At 39.6% G+C, this 26,590-nt stretch overlaps 1 protein-coding gene across 7 annotated transcripts in view; it reads right to left on the reverse strand.

The window, feature by feature from the left end:
• The window catches only part of kmt2cb (lysine (K)-specific methyltransferase 2Cb), a 190,014-nt gene that overhangs the window by 52,938 nt on the left and 110,486 nt on the right, over positions 1-26,590 (reverse strand). For 6 of the 7 annotated variants that reach the window (XM_061920330.1, XM_061920335.1, XM_061920334.1 and 3 more), the window contains 13 exons: positions 18,791-19,449; positions 17,509-17,631; positions 10,269-10,388; positions 9,975-10,079; positions 9,728-9,832; positions 7,881-8,062; positions 7,623-7,787; positions 7,444-7,550; positions 7,282-7,353; positions 1,291-1,503; positions 796-918; positions 439-564; positions 214-350 (listed from right to left, as the gene is read on the reverse strand). In XM_061920330.1, the coding sequence (XP_061776314.1) occupies positions 214-350; positions 439-564; positions 796-918; positions 1,291-1,503; positions 7,282-7,353; positions 7,444-7,550; positions 7,623-7,787; positions 7,881-8,062; positions 9,728-9,832; positions 9,975-10,079; positions 10,269-10,388; positions 17,509-17,631; positions 18,791-19,449 (2,237 nt within the window). The remainder of the gene's footprint in view (positions 1-213; positions 351-438; positions 565-795; positions 919-1,290; positions 1,504-7,281; positions 7,354-7,443; positions 7,551-7,622; positions 7,788-7,880; positions 8,063-9,727; positions 9,833-9,974; positions 10,080-10,268; positions 10,389-17,508; positions 17,632-18,790; positions 19,450-26,590) is intronic. The other variant, XM_061920333.1, reaches the window with a different exon arrangement.

A 26,590-nucleotide genomic window follows, 5' to 3' on the forward strand; every position in this document is an offset into this window, starting at 1 on the left:
ACATAATCTATGCAATATTTTAACCAAAGACCCACCATTACATGTTATGTGGAACACAAGGTAGTGTTTTAAATTTAGAAAAAAAAAAATCATAATTTGATAATTTGATTTTTATGAAAAAGACCTGAATGGACCCACTCATCGGCAGTGCGCCTTGTAATGCGGTGCTCCCTATGGTCCAGAAAATACGGTACTAATGGATTCTCTCTTTACCTGTAGGTAAGTGGGAAAGGCTTCTTCCAGTTTGGTTTTTTTCTTCCGGTAGCGCTTTTTGATTTTTTCGGCAACCTCTGCTCCAGGAGGCATCCCATCTATAGGTGTGTTAGGGAGCGTCTCGTTCCACGCCCCACCTAAAAATGAAAACATTCATTACAACAGTTAATTGAAAGCACTTTTACCTAACAAGTATGTAAGCATATAATACAAAGCTGCACACACCCTCATCTTTTCCAAGGTGACATTCTGACACTGAGCCAGATGAGTCCTTCCTACACAGGGTTCGTTTAGCCTTGCTTGGGCCTTGGCCTGGGCGGCTTCTCTGGCGGACCATGAACCCACCAATGCCTTGAAAAGATACAGATAATCTTCTGTGGTCAACATTTAGATATGAGGTTAATGCATTAATAATGCTGGCTCTGAAGTGCATCACTCTAGTCATTGTTGTCAGCTGAGAAATGCTACATAGAGCCCTCTGTCCATCAGAGATGTCAGTGCTTTGCAACAGACATTGTATCAGGCTTGTTCTGCCACATTTTACGCCTCAGAAGAGCTGTCTCCTTCAATCAGGTGCCCTACCCGGTCGGTACGGTTTCCTCTTCCTCTTCTTGCTGTTGTCGACCCCCTTGGAGTCGTCCTCTGCGGGCTCGCGCTCCGGGCTGGAGTCTGACTTCCCCTCGCAATCTAGCAGCTCTGTCTCCGCTAGACGAAGAGAACACTGATGATGAGTGACAGCCCAGCGGCAGAAAACACCACTACCACGCCCGCCTCCCTCATACACAGCAGCGGGGTCAAATCTATCTGAACCCCACTCAGTAGAAGGACATTAGCCTGATTGGAATCAACTCCCATTTAATTTTCTCATTAACTCCACTTTGGATGCTCCCTGATTTAATCTTTCAGATCATTTTCCTAATCTCTCAAGGGTCCAATGTGGAGGTATCGCATAGTTTCACTTAAAGTACTTATCATTAAAAAAATTATCATTTAGAGATTCTATTTATCATCTCACAGAAAAATACTATACCCCTATGTAAACAGAAAACTTGACTGCTTGCGAATGAAGTCAATTACCTCTGTTGTCTTCTATGTCCTCGTCACGAGAATGCTCTGAGAGCAGGTCTGAAGGTGCCTGAAGGACCGCCACACTGTTCTGGTTGATGATCTTTAGCTTTAGCTTAGGCTTGGGCTTCCTGCGACGCGATGCGGTGGCAGACAAGCTCTGCAGCTGACAAAGTCCCGATTCCGTCAAACAAACACCGTCCTGTGTGTAGGTCCTTGACAGATCTGAGAAAGACCAAGATTGTGACAGAATGTTATAAAAAAAACAAGTAGAATCAATAGGAATGTTTCTCACCTAAAATTATGCCTCAAATGTCAATAAAAAAAGAGGATCAAATTAAAACCAGAAGAGACACTACGAAATAAGGTGAAAATTCATTACAGTGAGCATCGAAAATAATTAAACGAACATCATAGTAGGGTAACTTTGATTCCAAAAAGAAAGCTCGATGATGAACATAAAAATTTAATAAAGTGCATAAGAGCAAAGACTGCGTCTAATCAACATAATAATATTACAATTAAAACAATAGCACAATCGTGTAGTAATACTTATAAAGCACTGCTGGGTGGCAGTATTGTTCAAAAAACACCAGAGTCATGTTTTGAGAGAGTAGGGACAACTCTGTTTCAGGTGATTGCTTCAATAATTGGACAAAAGTCACTCACACAACAAGGTGTCATGTTACATACCAGTTTGAAGCCACAGCTAAGCATACTGCACTTCTTGATTATACATCATTTTAATCGAAAAGTGTTTGCCATGTAAACATGCCCTGTTGTGCGGCATGGGGATGCGCCACTCGGAAAAGAGGCGGGTGGCAATTGTATTGCCGCAACCCAGTGAAAAGAAAAATATAGGAAGTGAGGGTTCCCTAGGAAGGCTGGAGAGCCGGTGACAACAGTTTATCGCACTCACGGTGACACTTTACTGGAGAAAACTGCATCAAAATTGCACCTTTTCTGCATGTGTCACCAATTATCCAAACTTAATTAATGTATTTCAGTAAAAAGCAGCATTAGTTTAGTATTCAAGGTATTATGGTGAAAATGAAATCAGAAACACATGACTTGCCACAGCAAAACCTATGGAAAATATTCATAAAAGCAAAAGAAAAGCACAGAAATATGTAGTGCAGGGATTACAAACAACACACTGGAGGCAGACACCACAGTTGACATACTTCTCACCAAAGTCATCATTTCTCCATACGATAACAGTTGGTTCAAAGGTATTAAGGATTTTGGCAAAATAAAGGTAAAACGTTTTTGGTCGTGCATTTTATGATGTATATTTTGCCAAAGGGAGAATCTCAGACAGCCACTGATCGCTAAGTGGAGTGCATCAAAAACAGCCGCGAAATTACCCCAAAAATGTATATTTTATATACTACTTTGACGAAATAAAAGCGTGTGTTATGGTAAGTTTACGAACTGGAGTATATTTACAAAAATATTATTATTCTTCTATAGAGGCCCTATTGTCCTTTTTACACTTCAGTGCTTTGCTACACGCTTAAAGGGAAACTGCACTTTATGAGAGACAAGAACACATGTCTTTTTTTTGGAGGGGGGGATGTTAAAGATGATAAAAAAACATTTGGAAGATGCGGCTGCTGGGAGTCACCGTTGTAGCATTAAAGCCCTCTGAAACAATGTCAAAACCTTCCAGCAACCTTTTATATACACACTGCAAGTATACATATAATGTGTAATAACAGACACGTTCATAACAATATGCAATATGTACAATATTTAACACATTTTTATCATTTTAATCAATGCCGGAACAAATTCTTCGGCACATTTGTTACTGTTAACATAGCAGTGTGTTCTTCTGGATACAAAACGCGTGTATGTTCCAATCATGGCAGACTTAGTAACAAACAACAAAGACGATTATTTTGGAGGAATGAGGATTCACAACCTTGTCTTTTTGAATCTGAATTTATGGAGGATGAACTACTGCTTTTAAAAGCCAGTACAGAGGAAGAGTGAGGCGTTAGAGCAGACGGAAGCCGAGAGAGTGAAAGTGACACGAAGCTGCAAAATGTGGAGCTTGAAGCCAAGCTAATTCGACATAAATTAAGTCCTTACCCATAATCAACCGGAAAAAACGTCCCTGGCCAGCTGGACCAAACAAGACAACTGTCCATCGAGTGAGTCACACTTTATATATTGATTATGATACATGCTGCACGTCATGCATGTGTCATGACAGACAGTATATGTTGTCTGGCTAGTTGTGTACAAACAAAACATGAAATGTGGGCTAATACTTTACAGATACTGTAATAAGATTGTTTATGTTTTTCAGTTATTACAGTTTGCTTTCTTACCGAATTGTGTTGTGCACTACAAACTCAAACGCGTTTCATGCAGATGTAGAAACTAGCATATCTCTTGCCATAGTTAGCTTCTATGGCTAATACTGCAGAACGCCGATGTGTTATTAGCTAAAAAAGAGCTCCTCAGTGTTCACTCATACAAACCCTGTTTCCATATGAGTTGGGAAATTGTGTTAGATGTAAATATAACCAGAATACAATGATTTGCAAATCCTTTTCAACCCATATTTAATTGAATGCACTACAAAGACAAGATATTTGATGTTCAAACTCATTAACTTTATTTTTTTTTGCAAATAATATTTAACTTAGAATTTCATGGCTGCAACATGTACCAAAGTAGTTGGGAAAGGACATGATAACCACTGTGTTACATCACCTTTTCTTTTAACAACACTCAACAAACGTTTGGGAACTGAGGAGAGACATTTTTGAAGCTGTTCAGGTGGAATTCTTTCCCATTCCTGTTTTATGTACAGCTTAAGTTGTTCAACAGTTCGGGGTCTCTGTTGTGGTATTTTAGGCTTCATAATGCGCCACACATTCTCAATGGGAGACAGGTCTGGACTACAGGCAAGCCAGTCTAGTACCTGCACTCTTTTACTATGAAGCCATGCTGTTGTAACAAGTGACTTGGCATTGTCTTGCTGAAATAAGCAGGGGCGTCCATGATAACTTTGCTTGGATAGCAACATATGTTGCTCCAAAACCTGCATGGACCATTTATCATTAATGGCGGTTTCACAGATGTGTAAGGTACCCATGCCTTGGCCACCAGTACACCTCTATACTATCACAGATGCTGGCTTTTTCAACTTTGCACCTAGAATAATCCTGATGATTCTTTTCCTCTTTTGTCCGGAGGACACAACGTTCACCATTTCCAAAAAACAATTTGAAATGTGGACTCGTCAGACCACAGAACACTTTTCCACTTTGTATCAGTCCATCTTATCTGAGCTCGGGCCCAGAGAAGCCGGCGGAGTTTCTGGGTATCGTTGATAAATGGCTTTGGCTTTGCATAGTAGAGTTTTAACTTGCACTTACAGATGTAGCGACAAACTGTAGTTACTGACAGTGGTTTTCTGAAGTGTTCCTGAGCCCATGTGGTGATATCCTTTACACACTGAAGTCACTTTTTGATGCAGTACCGCCTGAGGGAACGAAGGTCCGTTATTTCATTGCTTACGTGCAGTGATTTCTCCAGATTCTCTGAACCTTTTGATGGTATTACGGACCATAGATGGTGAAATTCCTAAATTATTCTGCAATAGCCCATTGAGAAATGTTGTTTTTAAACTGTTTGACAATTTGTTCACGCATTTGTTCACAAAGTGGTGACCGTTTCCCAATCCTTGTTTGTGAATGACTGATCATTTCACGGAAGCTGCTCTTATACCCAATCATGGCACCCACCTTTTCCCAATTAGCCTGCACACCCGTGGGATGTTCCAAATAAGTGTTTGATGAGTGTTCCTCAACTTTATCAGTATTTATTGCCACCTTTGCCAACTTCTTGGTCACGTGTTCCTGGCATCAAATTCTAAAGTTAATGATCATTTGCAAAAAAAAAAAATGTTTATCAGTTTGAACATCAAATATGTTGTTTTTGTAGCATATTCAACTGAATATTGGTTGAAGAGGATTGGCAAATCATTGTATTCCGTTTATATTTACATCTAACACAATTTCCCAACTCATATGGAAACAGGGTTTGTACAATAAAAATGTCGATCGAGTTTGGTTTTTGATACAGGTTACGGAACATAAATTAAGTATTGGTGAAGCTTTATGAATGCCTTTTTAAAGGGATTTAGAGGTAGAATTGATTGCTTCCAACTTAAACAAAACAACTGTTACATGTTAAAATGGGAAACAAAAGAAAAAACCTTTGTCTTCTTGTCTCTCATAATGATTTTGAACGATACACCAAATTCCCAAAAAGCGCAATTCCCTTTAAAAGTTACGTATGTTTCTCTTATTCGTATTATTTCATTCAAACTCCATACACACCCACTCTCCATAAAGGAGACAAGTGCAAAAGTTGTGAATGAAGATATGTGGTTCATTAGGAGGTGGACATTGCCTTCACGTCTTTTTTTGGGCTGTGTGAAAATCATGGAACATGAAGTTTTCCACCAGTAACACTACCAAACGTCATTGAAATCCACAAAAAAGATAATACTTTAAATTTGAAAAGGTCCAATTCGGACCGTGCTGGATGTCATGTGTGTCATCATGGTGATGTAGTGTGTGTAAAATACATTATTTTCTGTGGTCATTTGTTTCATGTTGGAAATAATTGTATCTGTGTTGGCACTGTGATGAGGTGGTGACTTGTCCAGGGTGTACACTGCCTTACGCCCGAAGGAAACTGGGATAGGCTCCAGCATACCCGCAACCCCAAGAAGGACAAGCGGTAGAAAATAGATGGATGGATGGAAGTCAAATTGCATCATGGATTGCCTTTAGAGGCTCCACTCAACAGGTGGTCCTTGTATTACAAGATTTTGTTATGTACGCACTCGCATAAATTATTACTTTACAAAAAAAAGAGAACTAGTAAAATCAGAGCTGGGCAAACATTTTGACTCGGTGGCAACATTGAGAGAAAAAAAATGTGACTGGGGGGCCAATGTCAATGTGTGCATAAATTATATGTACACATATAGCTGTAAAAATCTGCTATACAGTATGTGTGTTTGGGTCCATTTTTTTCCCAGGAACACTAATACTAAAAGTCACAAGGTTGTATAGAATTCTAAAAACGTTATGAAAGACCTCCTAAAAAAACGGAATGGAATTTTCCAGTGGGATTGACAATATTAACTATGAACAACATAACACTGAATATTAACACCGTATGAACATAGCTCCTCTTTTACTTCTCAAAATATGAATGCAAAGGGTAATAAACACCTACAATATGATATATTATCACTTTTATGCAAAAATTTGTTGTAAAAATCTGCTTCTGCATCTGTTCCTGACACATGTGTTTCGGGCTGGCTGCTCTGAAAAAACCCCCCGCCCACTCTGCTTTGTTCCTCGTCTGAGCTGCTGCGACGTAGGTTACCGTAATAACTCCTATAACACTCAAAAGCGCATATTTCAACCATTGAAATACTTTCTATAGTTCAAGACTTAAATTAATTTAAAAACAGCACTGCACATCATAATAACGGTGGCAGTTTTGATGATAGAGGTCTAAACGAATTATGTCGAACGTCCGGCGGGCCGGAATGAAAATCAAAACAGGCCTCATGTGTCCCGCGGGCCGCATTCTGCCCAGGCCTAAGTTAAATGCTCATGGTGGAGGAATATGGGGGTGGAGGAATACATACACAAACGTCGCTACATGAGAAAGGGCAACAGTCAAGCAGTCTTTTTCCCCTTCATTTAGTCTCCCTAGTGTGAAACTCTTTCACAGTGTGCAAGCCAACCGAAAGGATAAAAATGTATTCTCTTTTTTTATTACAGTTTTATAAAATATTATTTCTTACTACTGTACATCATTAATCCTCATGTGTTCTGTGTACAGTGTGAGTAACTTAGCTGTTAATTCAGGTATAATTTAAGCACAAGTTCTGACTTATTGCCGTCATTTGGCAACTGAGGACCTCTGGTATGTCAATTTATTTATTACTTAACTTACCCATTTCTCTTGCTTTGGTGACTATCTGTGTCATGACAGCCGGCTCAATGGTGTCTCTGCTTTTAGTCACAACTGCAGATCAAACAAAAGACCATTAAACTGTTCATAAGATCACAGGCAAAGACGACTCCCGGTACAGTGACAGTACAGGACCGCTTGTACCTTTCGTGGTGTTGAAGTTTTGGCACATTGTGCAATCAAAGCAGTTGTCTGCAGCTCTCTCAACATCTTCCTCTGAATGCAGACCTTGACAAGAAGCATGAAACCACCTGTGGATGGAGAAAAGGGTTTAGAAAGTGTCTCGTTGTATCGCGCCGACTTTCAGAAATAACACTGCACACCTGTCACATTGTCTGCACTGGACAATGATGGTACCCTCACTGTAGAGGACTTGGCAAACGGGGCATGCTGACAGGCTGGCGCAGGGAGCACACTGGGTGTAATTATTCTGCCACTCACACCTCAGACCGGGAGTGGTGGCGCCACACTGCGTACACGACACACACCTGCAGGAGATGAGGACGACAGAGGTCATTCTTACCGGTTTCACTTCAGAGAGGACTTCAGGCGTACTTTGTGACAGTATCGACATGACTTGCCATTTGCACTTCCAGCTGTCTTTTGGTACGTTCTGTAAAGGCGGGTCTAGGCAGTAGGTGTGATAACTAATGTCGCAGTCGTCACACAACAGCAAGCGGCCAGGGTCGGTGGCCTGGCCGCAGGCCTCACACACTGTGCACTCCAGACAACGCCAGCCTTTATTGAGGACCACTTTGGTGATCTAAGGAGGGGTGTGATTAGACGTTTGTGAAGGCAATGTTGCATTTAACGTCAAGGTTTATCCTTTTTACATGTACAAAACCAATAACCAGTGAAGTTAGCACATTGTGTAATTCTTAGATAAAAACGGAATACAATGATTTGCAAATCCTTATATTCAATTGAATAGACTGCAAAGACAAGATATTTAATGTTGGAATTGAGAAACTTAATTTTGTTTTGAAAATAATCATTAACTTAGTATTTAATGCCAGCAACACATTGCCAAAAAGTTGGCACAGGGGCATTTTCCCCACTTTGTTACATGGCCTTTCTTTTCAACAACACTCAGTAAACGTCTGGGAACTGAGGAGACCAATTTTTGAAGCTTTTCAGGTGGAATTCTTTCCCATTCTTGCTTGATGTACAGGTTATGTTGTACAACGGTCCGGGGTCTCCATTGTGGTATTTTAGGCCTCATATTGCGCCACACATTTTCAGTGGGAGACAGGTCTGGACTGCAGGCAGGCCAGTCTAGTACCCACACTCTTTTACTACAAAGGCACGCTGTTGTAACACAAGGCTTGGGATTGTCTTGCTGAGATCAACAGCGGCGTCCATGATAACGTTGCTTGGATGGCAACATATGTTGCTCCAAAACCTGTATCTACCGCAGATGTGTAAGTTACCCATGCTTTGGGCACTAATACACCCCCATACCATCACAGATGCTAACTTTTGAACTTTGCTCCTATAACAGTCCAGATGGTTCTTTTCTGGTTTGTTCCGGAGGACACGACGTCCACAGTTTCCAAAAACAATTTGAAATGTGGACTCGTCAGACCACAGAATTTAGCAACAGTCCATCTTAAATGAGGTCGGGCCCAACGAAGCCGGCGGCGTTTCCGGGTGTTGTTGATAAATGGCTTTCGCTTTGCATAGTAGAGTTTTAACTTGCTTAGACTTCCTTTTTTTTTTTTTGCACTTACAGAAGTAGCAACAAACTGTAGTTACTGACAGTGGTTTACTCAAGTGTTCCTGAGCACATTTTACTTTACAAACTGATGTCAGTTTTTGATGCAGTACCGCCTGAGGGAACAAAGGTCACGGGCATTCATTGTTGGTTTTCAGCCCTGCTGCTTACGTGCAGTGATTTCTCCAGATTCTCTGAACTTTTTGATCATATTACGTACCTTAGATGGTGAAATCCCTAAGTTCCTTGCAATAGCTCGTTGAGAAATGTTTTTCTTAAACTGTCGTACAATTTGCTCACGCATTTGTTCACAAAGTGGTGACCCTTGCCCCATCCTTGTTTGTGAATGACTGAGCATTTCATAGAAGCTGCTTTTATAACCAAACATGGCACCCACCTGTTCCCAATCAGCCGTACACCTGTGGGATTTTCCTAAATACGTGTTTGATGAATATTCCTCATTTTTACCACTTGTGCCAGCTTTTTTGAAAGATGTTGCAGGCCTCAAATTCCAAATCAGCTAATATTTGCAAAAAATAAAGTCTCTCAGTTCAAACGTTAAGTCTCTTGTTTTTGCATTTTATTCAATCGAATGTAGGTTGAAAGGGATTTGCAAATCATTGTATTCTGTTTTTATTTACCCTTTACACAACGTGCCATCTTCAATGGTTTTGGGTTTTGTAAATAGTGCGTGAAGTACAATATACTGCACACCTTTATGCCAACACAAAACGGATGATAGCACTGGCCACACTGAGCACAGGCTAAAAGGCGGCCTTCTGCACCAAGGCCAAAACTCCCACACACCACGCACATGTCCTGCAGGGAAGAAAGCCCTCATGAGTCACCCATTTCTTTGAATGAAGAACTGAAAAAGCTAGAGCTAGAAAAAAAAAAATAATGTAATGTCGTGTAATGCTATCAGGAATGTATACAATAGGTAAAGGGTATGTTACAAAACCTGCTTGAGTGTGAAACTGTCATTGCTGGAAAATATGACAACTGTATTGTGCATGGCGTTCTCCTCATCCTCCTTGATTGGGTACGGCGTTTCTATCGTGGTGATCTATTGTGGAAAAAATTACATGTTTTTGTAGCTCACCAGTATCCACACAAACCTTGGTAAATGCCAGTTCACAGAAGGTAGGATTATTCACAACAGAGGTTTTGAGGGACATTATGAAATGTGAAATCTTGGTGACACAAGGGTGACATTGGTTACGACTTATAATACCATTTATTCAAGACCACATACCCCAGGGATAATGATGCTCGGACAAACTCCACTCTTGCCCCTGGCCCTGCCACGTCCAGCTCGACCCGACAAGCCGGCACCTCTTGGCCTCCGCCTTCCCGGGAAGCCTGAGCCTCGACCCTGTGTAGGCAAGGTAACAATCAGGACACAATCACACACAAATACGAGTGTGGGGCGCATATAGACCCATTGCGGGTGTGGGAAAAACCATGTTCCATATCCTTGCTGACTACACTCTGAAAGTATCACCAGTTAAGCACACAAGGAGCAGGAATTGAACCATGCCAGCAACAAATTCAGGTATGTGAACTACTACACAACTGGCATCTAGGGCCCTTCACTCCAAAGATGCAAGGTAAAATTGCTGAAACAGTGGAATAGTTTTAATGCTTGTTGCAGTGATATTAGGAGTGTGCACGTCGGTAAGTTCCAGGTGTTAACTTGCATATAACACTCAATCCTGAATAGACTTAGACAAATATGCCTGAAAAGTCTGCAATATGAGAGAATAATGATGTTGTATAGTACTCGGCAGAAAGCAAAATAAATATCTTGTAGAAATGAAAGTTTTAAAATTAGTCCGGCAGATTTAATCTAAATTACTTAAAAAAATTCCAATGGCTGCCTTATAAACCTTTTACTCCACAACTTGCTTCAATCCCAACATTACTCCGCTCCACTGTACCTCTGACAGACTTTCAATACTATATGGTCAAGCCAAGCTGGATTGGAGTCAAAAAATAAACACAAGTATCTAGCATCCAAAGAATATTGACTAAATCAGATGAAAAGAAATGTTGTAAATAACCCAACAATTGACAAAGGTTAATCAGAGTTGCTTTTAATCAACTCATGCGCAGTTTACAAAAGCCCAAAAATAAAACAAAGCACCATTGTCTTTTAGTGACGGTTCCAAAAAAACATCTGTGGCTGTAGGCAACCTCCTAATGTAGTTTTTAGTAACTTCAAACAAAGCCAGTAGCTGCATTTGAAGTATCATGAGTGGTCAGCAAAAATCATACACATCTATCTGCACTTTAAAATATTAGTTTGGCTTTTCAGCTGTTGGTGTAAAACAATGAACTCAACAGGGTTACAACATTGGTTCTACACTTGCCATACTGTTGTTTACAATGAACTCAACAAAACGGTTACAACATTTGTACTACACTTGCCATACTGTTGTTTGGAATGACCTCAACAACATAGTTACAACATTGGTTCTCCACTTGCCATACTGTTGTTCGCAATGAACTCAACACAGTTACAACATTTGTTCTGCAGTTGCCATACTGTTGTTTACAATGAACTCAACAACATAGTTACAATATTGTTTCTACACTTGCCACACTGTTGTTTATAATGAACTGAACAACATGGTTACAACATTGGCTCTACACTTGCCACACTGTTGTTCACAATGACCACAACAACATAGTTACAACATTGGCTCAACACTTGCCACACTGTTGTTTACAATGAACTCAACAAGACGGTTACAACATTGGCTCTACACTTGACACACTGTTGTTTACAATGAACTCAACAAGACGGTTACAACATTGGCTCTACACTTGCCACACTGTTGTTTACAATGACCTCAACAACATAGTTACAACATTGGTTCTACACTTGCCACACTGTTGTTCACGGTTACAACATTGGCTCTACACTTGCCACACTGTTGTTTACAATGACCTCAACAACATAGTTACAACATTGGTTCTACACTTGCCACACTGTTGTGTCCAATGAACTCAACAACACAGTTACAACATTGGTTTTACACTTGCCATACTGTTGTTTACAATGAACTCAACAACACGGTCACAACATTGGTTTTACACTTCCCACACTATTTCGTTTTACACTTGCCACACTGTTGTTTACCATGAACTTAACAACGAGGTTACAACATTGATTCTACACTTACCATACTGTTGTTTATAATGACCTCAATAACATAATTACAACATTGCTTCTACACTTGCCACACTGTTGTTTACAATGAACTCAACAACACGTTAACAATACTGCTTTTAAACTTGCCATACTGTTGTTTACAATGAACTCAAGAACACGGTTACATTTGTTCTAAACTTGCCAAACGGTTGTTTACAATGAACTCAACACGGTTATAACATTGGTTCTACACTTGCCATACTGTTGTTAACAATGAACTCAACAACACGGTTACATTTGTTCTACACTTGCCTTACTGTTGTTTACAATAAACTCAGCAACACTTTTAGAATATTGCTTTGACATTTGCCATACTGTTGTTTACGTTGAACTCAACAACACAGTTACAACATTGGTTTGACACTTGCCATACTGTTGTTTACAATGAACTCAACAACACGATTAGAACGTTGGTTTGATACTTGCCACACTGTTTACAATGAACTTAACACGGTTAAAACATTGATTCCACGCTTGCGTTACTGTTGTTTATAATGACCTCAACAACCTAGTTAAAACATTGCTTCTACACTTGCCAAACTGTTGTTTACAATGAACTCATCAACACGTTTACATTATTGCTTCTAAACTTGTCATACTGTTGTTTACAATGAACTCAACAACACGGTTACAACATTTGTTTTAAACTTGCCACACTGTTGTTTACAATGAACTCAACACGGTCACAACATTGGTTTTACACTTGCCACACTGTTGTTTACAATGAACTTAACAACAAGGTTACAACATTGATTCTACACTTGCCATACTGTTGTTTATAATGACCTCAACAACATAGTTACAACATTGCTTCTACACTTGCCACACTGTTGTTTACAATGAACTCAACAACACATAAACAATATTGCTTTTAAACTTGCCATACTGTTGTTTACAATGAACTCAACAACACGGTTACATTTGTTTTAAACTTGCCACACTGTTGTTTACAACGAACTCAACACGGTTATAAAATTGGTTCTACGCTTGCCATACTGTTGTTTACAATGAACTCAACAACACGGTTACAACATTTGTTTTAAACTTGCCACACTGTTGTTTACAATGAACTCAACACGGTCACAACATTGGTTTTACACTTGCCACACTGTTATTTACAATGAACTCAACACGGTCACAACATTGGTTTTACACTTGCCACACTGTTGTTTACAATTAACTTAACAACAAGGTTACAACATTGATTCTACACTTGCCATACTGTTGTTTATAATGACCTCAACAACATAGTTACAACATTGCTTCTACACTTGCCACACTGTTGTTTACAATGAACTCAACAACACATAAACAATATTGCTTTTAAACTTGCCATACTGTTGTTTACAATGAACTCAACAACACGGTTACAACATTTGTTTTAAACTTGCCACACTGTTGTTTACAACGAACTCAACACGGTTATAAAATTGGTTCTACACTTGCCATACTGTTGTTTACAATGAACTCAACACGGTTATAACATTTACTACACTTGCCATACTGTTAACAATGAACTCAACAACACGGTTACATTTGTTCTACACTTGCCTTACTGTTGTTTACAATAAACTCAGCAACACTTTTAGAATATTGCTTTGACATTTGCCATACTGTTGTTTACGTTGAATTCAACAACACAGTTACAACATTGGTTTGACACTTGCCACACTGTTGTTTACAATGAACTCAACAACACGATTAGAACATTGGTTTGATACTTGCCACACTTGTTTACAATGAACTTAACAACACGGTTAAAACATTGATTCCACGCTTGCGATACTGTTGTTTATAATGACCTCAACAACCTAGTTACAACATTGCTTCTACATTTGCCACACTGTTGTTTACAATGAACCCATCAACACGTTTACATTATTGCTTCTAAACTTGTCATACTGTTGTTTACAATGAACTCAACAACACGGTTACAACATTTGTTTTAAACTTGCCACACTGTTGTTTACAATGAACTCAACACGGTTATAAAATTGGTTCTACACTTGCCATACTGTTGTTTACAATGAACTCAACAACACGGTTACAACATTTTTTTACACTTTCCACACTGTTATTTATAATGAACTGAACAACATGGTTACAACAATGTTACGTCTCGTCTCGATTACTGTAACGTATTATTTTCGGGTCTCCCCATGTCTAGCATTAAAAGATTACAGTTGGTACAAAATGCGGCTGCTAGACTTTTGACAAGAACAAGAAAGTTTGATCATATTACGCCTGTACTGGCTCACCTGCACTGGCTTCCTGTGCACTTAAGATGTGACTAAGGTTTTACAACTTACGTATAAAATACTACACGGTCTAGCTCCATCCTACCTTGCCGATTGTATTGTACCATATGTCCCGGCAAGAAATCTGCGTTCAAAAGACTCCGGCTTATTAGTAATTCCTAAAGCTCAAAAAAAGTCTGCGGGCTATAGAGCGTTTTCCGTTCGGGCTCCAGTACTCTGGAATGCCCTCCCGGTAACAGTTCGAGATGCTACCTCAGTAGAAGCATTTAAGTCTCACCTTAAAACTCATTTGTATACTCTAGCCTTTAAATAGACCTCCTTTTTAGACCAGTTGATCTGCCGCTTCTTTTCTTTTTCCTCCCATGTCCCCCCCTCCCTTGTGGAGGGGGTCCGGTCCGATGACCATGGCTGTCCAGAGTCGAGACCCAGGATGGACCGCTCGTCGGGACCCAGGATGGACCGCTCGCCTGTGTATCGGTTGGGGACATCTCTACGCTGCTGATGCACCTCCGCTTGGTATGGTTTCCTGTGGACGGGCCTCTCGCTGCTGTCTTGGATCAGCTTGGAACTGAACTCTTGCTGTGTTGGAGCCACTATGGATTGAACTTTCACAGTATCATGTTAGACCCGCTCGACATCCATTGCTTTCGGTCCCCTAGAGGGGGGGGGGGGGGTTGCCCACATTTGAGGTACTCTCCAAGGTTTCTCATAGTCAGCATTGTCACTGGCGTCCCACTGGATGTGAATTCTCCCTGCCCACTGGGTGTGAGTTTTCCTTGCCCTTTTGTGGGTTCTTCCGAGGATGTCGTAGTCGTAATGGTTTGTACAGTCCTTTGAGACATTTGTGATTTAGGGCTATATAAATACACATTGATTGATTGATTGATTGATTGACAACATTGTCTCTACACTTGCCACACTGTTGTTTACAATGACCTCAACAACATAGTTACAACATTGGCTCTACACTTGCCACACTGTTGTTTACAATGAACTCAACAACACGGTTACAACATTGGCTCTACGCTTCCCACACTGTTGTTTACAATGACCTCAACAACACAGTTACAACAATGGTTTTACACTTGCCATACTGTTGTTTACAATGAACTCAACAACACGGTCACAACATTGGCTCTACACTTGCCAAACTGTTGTTTACAATGAACTCAACAACACGGTTACAACATTGGCTCTACACTTGCCACACTGTTGTTTACAATGAACTCAACAACACGGTTACAACATTGGCTCTACACTTGCCACACTGTTGTTTACAATGACTTCAACAACATAGTTACAACATTGGTTCTACACTTGCCACACTGTTGTTTCCAAAGAACTCAACAACACTGTTACAAACATTGGTTTTACACTTGCCATACTATTGTTTACAATTAACTCAACAACACGGTCACAACATTGGTTTTACACTTGCCACACTATTTGGTTTTACACTTGCCACACTGTTGTTTACAATGAACTTAACAACAAGGTTACAACATTTATTCTACACTTGCCATACTGTTGTTTACAATGACCTCAACAACAGAGTTACAACATTGCTTCTACACTTGCCACACTGTTGTTTACAATGAACTCAACAACACGTTAACAATATTGCTTGTAAACTTGCCATACTGTCGTTTACACAGAACTCAACAACACGGTTACAACATTTGTTCTAAACTTGCCAAACTGTTGTTTACAATGAACTCAACACGGTTATAACATTGGTTTTACACTTGCCATACTGTTGTTTACAATGAACTCAACAACACGGTTACATTTGTTCTACACTTGCCTTACTGTTGTTTACAATGAACTCAACAACACGGTTACATTTGTTCTACACTTGCCTTACTGTTGTTTACGATAAACTCAGCAACACTTTTAGGACATTGCTTTGACATTTGCCATACTGTTGTTTACGTTGAACTCAACAACACAGTTACAACATTGGTTTGACACTTGCCACACTGTTGTTTACATTTAACTCAACAACACGGTTACAACATTGGTTCTAAACTTGCCACACTATTGTTTACAATGAAGTCAACAACACGTTTAGAACATTGGGCTGACTCTTGCCACACTGTTGTTTCCAATGAACTCAACGTCACAGTTACAACATTGGTTCTACACTTGCCATACTGTTGTTTATAATGACCTCAACAACCTAGTTACAAAATTGGTTCTACAGTTCCTGCACTGTTGTTCACAATGAACTCAACAACACGGTTACAACATTGGTTTTACACTTGCCACACTGTTGTTTACAAAAAGCTCAACAACACGTTTGGAACATTGGTTTGACACTTGCCACACTGTTGTTTACAATGAACTCAACGACACATTTGGAACATTGGTTTGACACTTGCCAGACTGTTGTTTCTCAATGAACTTAACAACACGGTTACAACATTGGTTCTACGCTTGCCACACTGTTGTTTACAATGAACTCCACATCACGGTTACAAAATTGTTTCTGTTGCTTCTGTGTTGAGCAATATCCCGGTTCGTTAATGACCATGGTCAAAGAGAGCAACACTTTCTTCTTCACTTTGTCGTGCACTCCAAACCATTGAAGTAAATAAAGAAGGTATTAGTGTTTTGACATTTTAGAAAGAACAGTCCCTCTCTAATGAGTCACCTGTCTCCAATTAACGCCTCGCTTTCATTGCAGTTCATGTAAAGAATTAGGACATTTAAAAATTATAAATAGTTGTCTGACAAAAAGGATGGGCCATCAAAAAAATATCACTAAATACTCCTGTCAAAACTGGAAAACGTCTTAATGTCCATTACATGGAACTGTAATGGCCCCTCCAAACTCAAAAGCCTTCTTACTTATTGTATTTAGTGTTTGCATTTCCATTGGCCCTCGAGTTGCTGCCTTTCAGCAAAATGTTCGGAATTAACGTAGGAAATCATATAGACGATAGTGACATTCAGGAACACTCAGGGAGTGTGCGTCACTACAGTAACCAGGAAATCATCTGGTGAGCTACGGTATTTACCACTCTGATGCTCCAGCCGGGGCTGCCAGGGTAGTGCCTGGTCTTTGGGACATCCCACCCGTCTGGCTGGTCTGGGGACCAGGACAAGGGGGAACTCACACTGCTATGGGGGCTCCATGCACCCTAAGGCAGGGGAGGGGAGGTGAGAGAGTGAGAGAGAGAGGGTAGGAGGAGGGCGACAAAATGCAGCAACGTAAAAACAAAGCCAGCAAAGAAATAAAATGTACAAAAGAATTATGTTAGAGTGAGATGTTGTGAGTTTCTAATGTATTATATATTATTCATTATCTATTCAAAGGTTTATGTGCAATTGTAAGGCTGTTAGGACTGCTGTGTTGAAGCAATTAATTTGTGTTTCCATGCACGTTGGAGTTTTTTTTAAGTACAGATGCAAAGCCAAACTGTTAACTCATTCATGCAGTTAAGGCATTGTGGCAAGAAAGAAGCCTTAAAGTAATAGTTTTACTTTTACAAAAAAGAAGGGCTGGTGTCTGCAGGGCACCGCACACAAACATACTAATATGATATAAGACATGAGGTAGATTTTAGACTAACACACTTGTTTGAGATATTTATCCACTATGGTTGGGCATTTGACAAAATGACCAATATTGGTAAAACATCTAAATAATCAACAGCAACTCTGGTAATTGAAGCAAAGTACTGCACCTCATTTTGCTTCAATTAATTAACAATGCCCATCACTAATATCTATTGGATAAAGTGCATCTGTCATCACCAGCATCATTCATTCCCAACGCTAAGTCTGTTATTATTCAGTCCTAATGCCATAGTTGCACTCATAATAGCGCTATTCTTCAAGCAAGCAACTACATGGATGAGGAAATAAACTGGTACATGATAATGAAAGTAGTGGTTATTAGGGACTACAAACTTTCCCTTTTCATCTCTAAGCAACAAGGTGCCTAGATGTTTGTAATGTGGACATGAAATGCACAGATTGATGAAGTTGGGAGTTGGTTGGTGAAGAGTTTGGGTATAAATGGACAAAAAGTGACGTGACAGCATCCTTTTCTCCATCAATTTTTGTTTTTCACATAATGTTCTCACAAACTGGATTAAGGACGGTTTGAAGTAGGATCATTCACAACCCTTAACAGTAAAGACGGCATCAACAAAGTCACAGCAGACTCTTGTAACTACCGTCATATAGTAGAGTTTAGAAAGCACCCGCACCTAAATCATAAGGTTTTCTATACCAAATAATAGATTGTAAAAATAAAAAAAATCAGTGTTTTGTGAAACAGTGACAAATTCCAACCTGTTTGACTCGTGGCCTCCCAGGAGAGAACTTCCTCTTGGTGATGGCTGGCTTTCCCATCCCAATCTTCGGGGTAAGTGGTATAAGGGTGGTGGTGGGTATTAAAATGCCGTGGTCGCCAAACATCATAGGTGTTTCCCGAGACGCTATGCCTCGGGTCACTGAAAAAGAATGGCAAGGAGCTACAACCATCTCTGCCAACTGCTCTACAGTTGTCTTGAGTGATTTCTCCTCCACGGATAGGGTGGGAAATGAAAGATGTAGCTTGTTCTCTGATGCACGGCCAAGCTGCACTGAGGACTGATGAAAACTGCCCCCCCTCCGGTCCTTAAGGTCTTTTGGAGTACTTTCCAAAAAAGAACCCATGGCTACATCCAGACACAAAGGCTGGGACAGTGAGACTTCCATTGATTGGTCCGTGAGCGGAACTGATAAAGTACTTGATTCTTTGGTCGTTGAGATGATGGCCTTATAATCCTTTGTGCTGAGGGTGACCATGCCCTGCTTGGAGGTCGTCTCTGTATTTGCTGGCTTTGTTTGTAAAGTGATTTCCTGTTTCAGTTGTGCCTGTATAGGAAGTCGAGACTCCTGGCTTAGAACCACTGAATCCATGGAACAGTCCGCCAATATGACCTGGGTTCTTCGCGCTGGATGGATTTCTGAGGGAGAAAAAATATATTGACGACAATTGATTTGGCTATCAGCACATCATTCACAATAACATGAGATACCACAACACAGTTGGTTGGAATTCCGCCGGTCCATAAACATTTATGTCCCGCCCCACAAATACTTCTCCATAAAAAGAGGAATACATTTACACCAGTGTTTGCTTTAGAAACATTAGGCCTGTCAAGAGTAATGTGTGATTTGTTCATTAATAAACTAGAATCTTGTAGGCACTCCTGGATTTTGTCGATTTATGACCCTTAAACTCATGACAAGTAATTTAACGTGTTTTGGTTTCAAGCATTGATTTATGACCCAGGAGACTTATGACCATAGTCATTTACAGTCTTACGCTTCAACAATCTGTTGATTTTGGCTCCATTTAAACTTTTTTTTTATTTTTTTACATACAGCACTTTACGAGCGGATAGGCTTTAGTATGCTCGGTTGGGCAAGAGAAAATCACTTGTGTTGATGCCTAATTTAAGCTACTGCTAAGCGTTGCTTGGAAATCAAATAATTTTAAAGGGGAATTGCACTAGTTTTGGAATCTTTCCTATTATTCACTATTGGTATGAGAGACAAGAAGACAGATGTCTAATTAGTGATTGTCTTGTGTAAAAATGATCACTCCCTATATGTTCATAGTTTTTTTTCTATCTATTTATTTACTATATGTTCATACTATTTTAAATTTATAGTCAAAGTTTTTTTTTTTGGTTTGTTTAGCTTTTTTCAGTTTTTTAGGGGGGAGTGTCATCGTAGGGATATAAACAAAACCATATTTTGACATTTAGGGCAGAGAATAGATGTAAGATGTATGCAAATATGATGTAATGGATAGGAATGTCCGATAAAATCTAAACTACAAAAAAAAGAAAAAAGAAGACGGATGTATTTTTAGTATGCATTCTGACTTGTAAATAAACATTACAAAAGTCTGCTTACATTGGAGTTAATAAGAGGTCCTCTATTCCCCCCATAAAACCCTCCAAATAACCACTCAAAAACACCTACATTTTGTGACCTGATTTTTAACTAAGTATTAGTGATATTGTTATTATAAGCACTAATGCAGACTAACTATTTTTAGCGGTGCATTGTCACAAAGTGCTAACCAACTGGTTGCGGCTATATTGATGCTATATTGATGTCATAAGCTGGTGAGCTTCTTTTTTGCTTGTGAAAGTTTATTGTACATCATAAAAAATGCCTCCCACCTGTTTTACAAAGTAAAAGGATTACGATATAATCTGACATGTTGGTCAACTTTGACATCCAATTTAGACCAGTAATTGGTGAGAAAGACACAAAAAAAGCTTGGTTCCAACCACCATTTTTCTTTGCATGGATTATGAGTTGTTCTTCATCTAAATAGGAATATATCAACACCCTAACTGTATCTTAGTGACGGCAGATCATGGACAGTAAGTGATGTTTGTTTGTTGGCCCACATTAAGTCTGCAGTGAGTAGTAATCAGTGATGTTGTTGAAGGAAAAAGCGAACGCTGTAATGCTTTTTTTTTTTTTTTAAAGAATGTGCCTGTTACTATTAAATGATCAAAATAAATAATTTATGTTATTATTAATGTGCGTGTTATTACATTACATATATACAGTACTTACAGTGTGTATATAAAATGTTGATGGAAGTGTTTGGATGTTTTTAAGTGCTTTATAGGCAGAATAGAGCGACTCCCATAGGTTCTATTGTGAGCTGACTTTTGATCACATTTATTTGGTAGTTAGAATGCGTAAAAAAAAAAAAAACATATGTTCTTGTCTTACATAAGGACTGAGAATAATAGGCAACATTCCCCCCCAAAAAAGAAGATACCCTTCAGGACTGTAATCAGTTGATCTCAACAGATGAACATGGTCCTAAATCTGAGTAGTTACTGTACCTGGACATCAGTAATTATTTTTTATCATCTATCAACTGTGGCTTTGTGGCTATTCTTAGTGTTGTACAGTCATAGTGTTCCCAAAGACACATCATTATTGGAGTGAACATGTATAACTTGTACAGTATAACTGGAAAAGAGCGATCAAGTTGCAATCATTATACAAAACACAAAACCAGTGTAGTTGGCACGTTGTGTAAATTGTAAATAAAAACAAAATACAATTATTTTCAAATCCTTTTCAACCTGTATATAATTGAATACACTGCAAAGACAAAATATTTAACGTTCAAACTGGTAAACTGTTATTTTTTTTTGCAAATATTAGCTCATTTGGAATTTGATGCCTGCAACGTGTTTCAAAAAAGGCTGCCACAAGTGGCAAAAAAGACTGAGAAAGTCGAGGAATGCTCATCAAACACTTATTTGAAACATCCCACTGGTGAACAGGCCAATGAGGAACAGGTGGGTGCCATGATTGGGTATAAAAGCAGCTTGTATGAATAGCTCAGTCATTCAAAAAAAAGTATGGGGCGAGGGTCACCACTTTGTTAACAAATGCTTGAGCAAATTGTACGACAGTTTAAGAACACAATTTCTCTACGAGCTATTGCAAAGAATTTAGGGATTTCACCATCTACGGTCCGTAATATCATTAAAACGTTCAGAGAATCTGGAGAAATCACTGCACGTAAGCGGCAAGGCCGAAAACCAACATTGAATGCCTGTGACCTTCAATCTCTCAGGCGGTACAGCATCAAAAAATAACATCATTGTGTAAAATATATCACCAAATGGGCTCAGGAACACTTCATAAAACAGCTGTCAGTAACTACAATTTTAACATAAATAAAACATTTTTTTTTTTAAACCATAGCAGAATTTCTACCACGACCGGGATTCGAACCCAAGACCTTCTACTTTGCAGAGTAAGTACAAATGACGCCTTCCACAGAGCCACTGGAAGTGAAAGTGGAACATTTGTCTTCATACTTTAATCAGGGACAGCATGGCGTGGCCAGGAATACATTTGGGCAAAAAGGTTCTATAAAGTGTCTTCTCACTTAATAATTAACATTTTAATCTGCTTCTTCATGCAAAAAGGGCCCACCCACCAATCGCGAAACCTTCCGCAGAGCCCGTGTTCTGCATTGGTCGGGGCAGGGCGTGGTTAAGAGGGGAGGAGTATATAGCTAGAATTCACCAAGTCAAGTATTTCATATTTATATATAAGAAATACTTGACTTTCAGTTAAGTTGTATATATATATATATATATATATATATATATATATATATATATATATATATATATATATATATATATATGTAAAATACTTGAATTTCAGTGTTCATTTATTTACACATATACACACACATAACACTTATCTACTCATTGTTGAGTTAAGGGTTGAATTTCCCATCCTTGTTCCATTCTCTGTCACTATTTTTCTAACCAGTCTTGAATCTTCCATCTCTCCCTAGCATGTCCCAAAACCGGTCAATCTTTGCTTCCTGAGGAAGATCTTCACTGCCAAGCAATTGGTAGTCCACTACTTCTTCCCGGAGACTACCCAGGTCCAATCGCAGCTGAGGCTTGGAACTTACAAGCGTATTTCTTCCTCTTACTCGTTGTCAGCGTAGCCATAGCTGTATCTTCCTCGTTCTTTTTCACTCTCTAGAAGCCGTAGATATTATTGTCACATATGCATGTACAGTAGATAGCAGTATTGTACCGTTTAAGAGTGTCACAACATTGCTGTTTACGGCAGACAAACTGCTTTACGGTAGACGAAAACGTGACTGCTGTTGTTGTGTGTTGTTACCGCGCTGGGAGGACGTTAATGAAACTGCCTAACAATAAACCCACATAAGAAACCAAAGACTCGCCTTCGATCATTCTACAGTTATAACGTCATTGGGCAGACTCGCTGTTTATATTGTGGGAAAGCGTACGTGAAAACAGGCTATCGACACTTCACTCAGGTCCACATGGAGCTTGACGGGGCGTGGCCCCCAGCTCCGCCTGAATTTCGGGAGTTTTTTGTGAGAACATTTTTCCCTTGAGGTTTTCGGGAGAGGCGCTGAATTTCAGGAGTGTCCCGGAAAATCCTGGAGGGTTGGCAAGTATGCATTACACTGCAGGGTCTTCCCACTCTTTCTTGTATTTCTATCTCACAGACAAGCGCACCTTCTTACACAAGTCACATACTGTTGCATCATAAGCCCTTGCATAAGAGGTAACAGCATGGGTAACATTAGCTGTGATGCTAGCGTAGTGGTGCGAATGGTAATACGAGAGAAAGAAGATGCCAACCTGGTAATAAACGAAGGAAGAATTAATTCCTAAGAAAAACAGCACGGGTCCATCGTCTGGCGGAGGTTTGTCTCCAAACGGGAATATGTCGAACAAGTATGCTGCAAAAGCGTTGTTACAAAAAGTAGCACCTACTGCTAATTTGTAGCATCATTTCAAAAGTCCCCCGCTAGAGAATGAAGAGTGCGTGAAACTGCATGTCAAGATCTCCGTTTGGTGCCATACTCACAAAATGCCGAAGCAACCATTTCCAGATCGTATGCAAAGAATTTAATAACGTCCGTAGTAACCTACCACATAGCAAAGGACATATACTATTTGATTTCCTGTAACGCAGCTCACATTTATTTGACAGTTGTTGAAATATCTTGTGTGACATCATGCACAAAAGTGCACTTGATTCGTTTTAATCTATTGTAGTTGTGTTCTGTACAGAAGGTGCACTTAATTTAGTGTTGTTTTGACATGTCATCTTAGTGACATCATGCACAAAAGTGCACTCGTAGCTTGTTTTAAAACATCTCTGACAATCTTGCACTTTCTGTTTTGGAATGACATGGATGTTTGTGCCACTGCTTAATGACTGTTTAATAAATACAGTTTTGGTAAATTGACTTAATTGTGGTTTCCCTTTCTGCATGAAACTTTAAATGAGTTTATATTAATGCAGTATAAACAAGAATGTTTTAATGTAGACACATAGAATCATCATACTGCTGTGATTATATGCATCAAGTGTTCATTCAAGGCTAAGGCAAAATATCGAGATATATATCTTGTATCGTGACATGGCTTAAAAATATTGAGATATTAATAAAAGGCCATATCGCCCGGCCCTACTGAGCCGCCAGTTTTTGACTGTAAAATCTATGGTTGTTGTTTTTAACGGTGTTTTACTGGAAATGGAAAGACACTTGGTACATTTGTTTTTACGGTAGTAAAATTGGCAGCTAAGTTGCCAGAATAAAAAATAACTTTTACATGTTTTTCCATTAACAATAAAATGTTGTAAAAACCAATGAAAATGTAACACTAAAATTCTGGTAACTAAGCTGCCAGCTTTTTCCGTAACCAAGTTCTTGTTGCGTTTGTCAAAATTGACCTCCCTTAAAACCTACTGGCCCCCCAAAGTTGTACTAGGAGACTCAATGTTGTTGGTCTATATCAGATCTGGGCAAATTAAGGCCTGGGGGTCGCATGCGGCCCGTTAAGCTAGTCAATCTGGCCCACCGGACATTCCCCCCAAATGTTTTTAGATCTTTAAGATCGAAACTGTAACTGTCATTATGATGTGCAGTGAGGTTTTCAAATGACCGTGAGTCTTGAACTATACAATGTATTTAAATGGTTGGAATCTGCGCTTTTGCATGATATACTAGTTACTATGGTCATTTAAGTCACAGCAGCTCAGACGAGGCACCAAGCAGTGTGGGTGGGGAGCGTTTCCACAGAGGGTTTCCAGGTGGACAGACGTGGAAGGAGATTTTTACAACAAAGTTCTAAAGTTTAGTGATGTATCAGATATATCAGATTGTAGGTGGGTTTATTTTTTACCCTTCGCGTTCATATTTCACAGTGTTTGTTGCATTTTTTTTGCGTTTCGCTTAATTGTAATATATTTCGATCGAGAGGGGGTGTGAGGTTCATATGTTGTCAACATTCAGTGTTTTATTGTTCATAGTTGATATTGTAAATCCCACATTCTTTATTTGCATGTACATTCTGGTTGTCTCAGTAAAAAAAAATAAAAAAAATTCCATTTCATTTTTGAAGGCACAACGTTTTTAGCATTCAATCAGACATTATTGTGAGGTTTTGTATTAGTGTTCCTAAAAATAGATATACCTGCACCCAGACAAATTTTTTTCTCAAAATTTTGCCCCCCCAAAAAACCCAAATTAAAGACTGGAGATAGAGATTGTAATTATTTTTCGTCCATTATAGTCAGGTATCATTTATGCCTTTCAATTATTGGTTCAGTAACAAAGAATGAATTGAACTGAAGCAGTCAGGCGGCGGCTTTCAAGCACACATCCCTTGAGTATAACACGCAGACAGTACAGATAGTCTCGTCTTAATAGGGGGGCACCCATCATTTCCATTCACAAGTTCCCATGTCACACTGACACTAACACACACACACGCACCTGCAGAAGCATCCCTGCCAAGGAAAGCAGTAACCATGACAACCAACCACATCCCAGGGCCTGTGCTCTGGGGCTCATGACTGTGCAGCTTGCAGGTGCTCATCCGGTACCCATGCCAGAAAGTCATTTAGTAGATGGCCCCTCCAACCCTCTTCAGCGTTCAGCCATTGACCCAGCTGAACACACACTCTCATTCATATTAATGCACCCCCACCCGACCAACACCCTCGCCCCTACAACTCCTACAGTGAATGAGGTGATGTTTAGATAAATACATTGCTTTGATTAACGCAGCAAATACTTCACCGCAGGCTTCCGGTGAAGTTTCAAATTCAGCTGTGTCTTATTTCTGTTCAACATTGAAGATGCAGTATACCAATGAACAAGGCATTACATGCGCTTGATTTGACATCAGAATGATGCAACTGATGACCATAGACATTTTTCAGCATGGTAAGCAAAGTTAGCGAGCAGTCATGAATGAGCCAGCCTGTCTCCAAGGCAGGTTTGCAGACAGATACCACCGTCGTCATCATGATACTCCAATTCTCCTCGTCAGTGGAGTCTAGACAGTGTGGGCTGTGCAGCTTTCACAGGCATCACCAGCACACCGTTCTTTCTTGATGCTGCTCTGCCAAAATCCCATGCTAGGTTACTGCCCTTTCTTTGATGATGCAATAGAATGAATTGTCACAGCAGAGATGTTTTCCTCTTTTCTGACATACAATGTTGGATACTAATGTTAAACAATTCCAAAGCAACAC

Source organism: Nerophis ophidion, linkage group LG14, assembly GCF_033978795.1.
Source record: "Nerophis ophidion isolate RoL-2023_Sa linkage group LG14, RoL_Noph_v1.0, whole genome shotgun sequence".
NCBI classification, from domain to species: domain Eukaryota; kingdom Metazoa; phylum Chordata; class Actinopteri; order Syngnathiformes; family Syngnathidae; genus Nerophis; species Nerophis ophidion.